At 40.1% G+C, this 5,000-nt stretch overlaps 1 protein-coding gene and 1 long non-coding RNA gene across 2 annotated transcripts in view; one reads left to right on the top strand and one right to left on the bottom strand.

Annotated features, from left to right (window-relative positions):
* Window positions 1-198: 198 nt before the first annotated feature.
* On the bottom strand, window positions 199-2,292 carry LOC138005194 (uncharacterized). The gene is made up of 3 exons (XM_068851456.1): window positions 1,671-2,292; window positions 1,227-1,469; window positions 199-1,112 (listed from the first exon to the last, which is right to left on the bottom strand). Exons 1-3 carry the CDS (start codon window positions 2,290-2,292, stop codon window positions 199-201), a joined length of 1,779 nt encoding a protein of 592 aa, XP_068707557.1.
* A 1,543-nt stretch (window positions 2,293-3,835) lies between these two features.
* Window positions 3,836-5,000, top strand: part of LOC138006975 (uncharacterized) — a 72,256-nt gene continuing 71,091 nt past the window's right edge. Inside the window, exon 1 of the long non-coding RNA XR_011123969.1 lies at window positions 3,836-3,890. This is a non-coding gene — a long non-coding RNA (uncharacterized lncRNA). The remainder of the gene's footprint in view (window positions 3,891-5,000) is intronic.

The raw sequence follows: 5,000 nt of genomic DNA, 5'->3' as shown, positions 1-5,000 counted from the left end.
CGGCTACTATTCGCGTTCTGCATTGATTCTTGAAGTAGGCGAGTGTATCTGCTTGGGTTAGCAGATCTTTCAACTTCCGGAAGGATTTCTCTTGGGCGTCTCCCCACATGAAATATTGATCCCTTCTTGTACGGATTCTCAGCGGTTCGGCGACCTGGGTGTAATCTGGCAGGAACTTGGCACAGTATTGTACTAGCCCTAAAAACGATCTGATTTCTGCGGTATTCTGTGGTGGCTTGGCATTTTGAATTGCAGACACCTGCAGTTATGTCCAAGGAACGTTAATTTTGGAAGTCTGAACTGGCACTTCTTCTCATTCAAGGTCAATCCACACTTTCTGAGACGGCACAGAACATCTAGCAGATTCTCATCATGTTCCTGGATTCCACATCCGTGGATGATTAAGTCGTCAACAATATTTTTAATTCCTTTGCAGCCAATCAGAGCATCTTTGAAAATATTCTGATACTTCTCTGGAGCTGAGGTTATTCCAAACATTAACCTCTTGTAACGAAAAAGACCCCTGTGTGTAATGAAGGTAGTAATCTGACGTGATTCTGCATAGAGCTCTACTTGATGGAAGCCCCATTTCAAGTCCAATTTACTGAAAACAGTAGACCCATTTAAATCGTGCAGGACTTCCTCGTTGGTAGGAATAGGGTGGCTCTCCCTTTCAATTGCTTCATTAGCTCTTCTCATATCGACACAGATGCGAATATCCCCATCTGGTTTCGGGACAACCACAAGAGGTGAGACCCATCCTGTAGGGCCGTTGGGTACTTTTTCGATTATGTCTTCCTTTAGTAATTCATCTAATTCCTTGTCGACTTTCTCTCTTAGACCAAATGGTAATCTTCTGACAGGTTGTGCAACAGGTTTTACATCTTTGTTCACATGTAATTTCAGCTGGTAATCTTTCCATTTACCCACTCCCGTGAAAACATCAGGAAAGTTCTTAACAATGTCCACAGATGTCCCTTCACTTTTGATGGAGTTTGCTTGCGGTGAGTTAGGAGGGCCAACTCTTAGCACGTTCAATTTCTCTGCCGTATCCCTTCCAAGCAAAGCTCTGCCATGGCTTTCCGCAGCGGTAAACGCGGCTACACACCTCTCTCCAGACGCCGCACACTAAACTTCACTCTCAAATGTTCCAACTACCTCAATGGGTTCACTTTGGCCGTAAGCAAACAGCTTCCTTTCGCACCTTTGGGATCTGCATTTCACACCTTCCTGTTTTAAACTTTCCCACGTGTCACGATCCACAATATTGCATGTTGCTCCTGAGTTAATAAAGACATCCTTAAGCTGCACACCCCCAATGCACAAATCAGCAACTCCACTCAAGTCACCGCCACATTTTACAACAAAAGCATAATAATTTTCTTCTGGCTCCTCTGGAATTTGATTAGCACCATCTGAACGCGGTTTTTCACCTGGACGTTTGTTTTCTACTTTAGATCGGCAACAGGCTGCAAATTGACCAAGGAGACCACACTTGTTACAGTCAGGCTTTTCTGAGTGCTGGACATGTCCTGTCTCGTTCAGAATGACCAGTTCTGCTACAACGGGTGCATTTCCTTTCTTTCAAAATCTTCTTTTCTTCTTTCCTGCTCTCTCCTTTTCTTTCCTTTGATGATCTTTTTGAAACATTCTGTTAACTCGCTCAAGACCTCCCATGGACTGCATTTGGGTGTTGACCGCCTCATGGACTCGTGCAGTTTCCTGTAGCACTGACAAGGTTGCATCACTCGCTTTTTCGAGAAATTTTCGACGAAGTCTTGAATCTTTACATTTTTCAATGATCTGGTCTCGGATGGCTTCATCCGCATTAGCAAAATCACAAGATATGGCTTTCTGGTGTAGTCGGCAAACAAACTGATCGATGGTTTTTCCCTCTGTCTGTTGCATCTGGCGAAATACGTGTCGCTCAAATGGGACGTCGACTTTTGGCGTGAAATAGTTATCCAGAGCTGCTAAACAATTGTTAAATGTAGTTTCGTTATCCTCGGGTACTAAAGTGTAGTAAATCTCTTGTAATTCCATACCTCCCGAATGTAACAGCAATGCTATTTTCTGACCTTCATTGGTTACTCCTTTCGAGGCCACATAAAGGTTAAAGGCACGTTTCCATCGTTTCCATCGAACATAGAGTGAATTTGGCTCTCCCTTTAGGTCGAAGTGAGGTAGGCCGTGGATATCGATGTCTAAGACTTGTTTCACAGTCGCTCCGCCAGGATCAGTGGGAGTCGTTGATGTGGTCGAGCCGCTCGCTTGCTCTCCAGGCGCTGACATTCCGATTGTTTGGACGAAAAAACAGCGCAAATTTTAACCCGTAACCACTTTGGTATTCCACTTATCACCGCCCTCGTCGCCACACCACACCACACCACGCCACACCACACCACAATTTACAACGCTGTGAGTTAATTGATGATGATTTTACTGAACTATATTTTCTACCTAGAAACTAGATTTGAAATAATATTTACGGTTTAACAGTTTTGTCCTCTAGTGCGACTTGGCCTTAGTCCAACTTGCTTATCTACCAAAGTAATTGTAACAGACAAGCAAAATATCGATGACAGATTGTCGTATGTCCCTCATCTTCCAGCAGTAAATTAATGGATTCAGAGATGAATTGAGCAGCACCAAAGTCCAAACGTAACATTTGAAAGGGTAGATGGTCTTGCTAAGTCCAGAGTTTATCCAAACAATATTAATGCAGATGTTAGGTAAGTAACAAACTACGAAGACCAAGTAGACGCAAAATGTGCTTCCTGCTAATTTAAAGCGCCTCGTGGCATTTGCTCTTTCTCTCCCATTTTGCTCTCGAACTTGCAGCACTTGAATTTCCTTTCGGTGCCGCCTAACTGTTAAATAGATTTTCCAATAAAGAATCGCGATGATTATGAGGCAAAGTATTTCACAAACTTCATGAATATATAATGCTCTTGTAATTTGCCACAAACCAGCAGTCGCGGAGAGAAATGCACTGACCAAGAACAATAAGATCACCACATAAATCGCACGATTATGAGTCACAATTTCTTGATATCTGAGGTGAAAAGTGATTGCTAAGAATCTGTCAACTGTTAAAGCCAACACACTTAGGAACGAGGCGTAGAATAAGAAATTACTAGTGACTGCAAATGCAATGTTCGTGTTCTGTATCACGGTTGTGCTGTTTTGCGACATTGCAATCATACGTGCGACATATAGAGGGTGGACAATCAACCCAACACAAAGATCAGAAACAGCCAAGCTCAAGTGAAAGGCTTTTAACGGCTTTGGTAACGAAGAAGTTCGCCTTATCGCTTGAATTGTAATACTGTTCAAAATGGTCGCTGTCAAACATAGAAGAGCGTTGAAGACTCCATTAGCAACGAACGTGAAGTAAAATTCATCGGTCCGGCAGTTCATCGTCGAAATGATACGATATGAAACAGTTGAAGCAATACCGTATTCAGGTTAGTGCTTTGGAGGTGAGGATCTCAGATTGATGTTATCCTTGGCTGTTGGAGCAGTGGTTAAGTTCAATTTTTCCGTTTCAGTCATAACATTCATCAATTAAGGACTGTACTTACATGCTCGTAGTGTCAGTTGATCGTAAAGTTTGGCCTTGGAAGCAAGAGAAAAATTGAACTGATGATTTGAATTATAAAGTTTTTAATGACGACAAATATTTCAAAGGACTTTAAATTAATTTTGAGTGACGTGTCAAAATAGTCCAGAGGCAGAATAAATCAATTTGAAATATTTTTTAAAACACGGTTTACAACGGCCAGCATTATGCAATTAAAAAATGGAATATTAGTTCTTCTGTTTCTTAACTTTCCGGCTACCGAGATGCAACTTGTTTTGCCTGGCATACACTTTTCTCAACAGCAACGGTGAATTGGTTCTTTTCTGATTTTAAAGCAATTCATTTTTAAGTTTTATACTTATGGAACTCGATAACTGAGGAATAAAACTCAACAGCTAGTACACCTTCGAACGTCTGCTTCCCCAATTCTCAGGTTAAACATGAAACGTTCAGTAGTGATGTATTGGTGTATTTGTTAATTTAAACACAAATTATTTCTTAACTTTCAGGCTACCGAGATGCAACTTGTTTTGCCTGTCATACACTTTTCACAACAGCAACGGTGAATTGTTTCTTTTCTGATTTTAAAGCAAAACATTTTTAAGTTTTACACTTATGGAACTCGATAACTGAGGAATAAAACTCAACAGCAAGTACGCCTTCGAACATCTGCTTTCCTAATTCTCAGGTTAAACATGAAACGTTAGTGATGTATTGGTGTATTTGTTGAATTTAAACACAGGCAAATTATTTCTTAACTTTCAGCTACCGAGATGCAACTTGTTTTGCCTGGCATACACGTTTCTCAACAGCAACGGTGAATTGGTTCTTTTCTGATTTTAAAGCAAAACGTACATTTTTAAGTTTTACACTTATGGAACTCAACAGCTAGTACACCTTCGAACACCTGCTTTCCTAATTCTCCCGTTAAACACGAAACGTTAGTGATGTATTGGTGTATTTGTTAATTTAAACAAAGGCAAATTATTTCTTAATTTTCAGCTACCGAGATGCAACTTGTTTTGCCTGGCATACACTTTTCTCAACAGCAACGGTGAATTGGTTCTTTTCTGATTTTAAAGCAAACCATTTTAAAGTTTTATACTTATGGAACTCGATAACTTAGGAATAAAACTTGAAAATAACGTTACCATGGCAACGATATAAGGCATTTTTTGAGCCTTAAAATCAAGATACATTGCCTCTTTTGAAAGAACTTGACGGTGAAATCTTTCCATTCAGCGTTACCAGATAAGGTTAGAAATAATCTCTAAAATATTCAAAATTCAACAACATCTGTAGGTCAGTTTTTCAGAAAAATCAGTTTTTCCGAAATGTGTCTCTAATTTTTTTTTCACCTACAGAATTTTTTTAAATTTGAAAGACAAACGTTTCAAATTAATCTAACCTGACATGC

Source organism: Montipora foliosa, chromosome 6, assembly GCF_036669935.1.
Source record: "Montipora foliosa isolate CH-2021 chromosome 6, ASM3666993v2, whole genome shotgun sequence".
Lineage (NCBI taxonomy): Eukaryota > Metazoa > Cnidaria > Anthozoa > Scleractinia > Acroporidae > Montipora > Montipora foliosa.
Note: the sequence above shows the minus strand (reverse complement) of the source record. Positions and strands in the feature narration are given on the sequence as shown.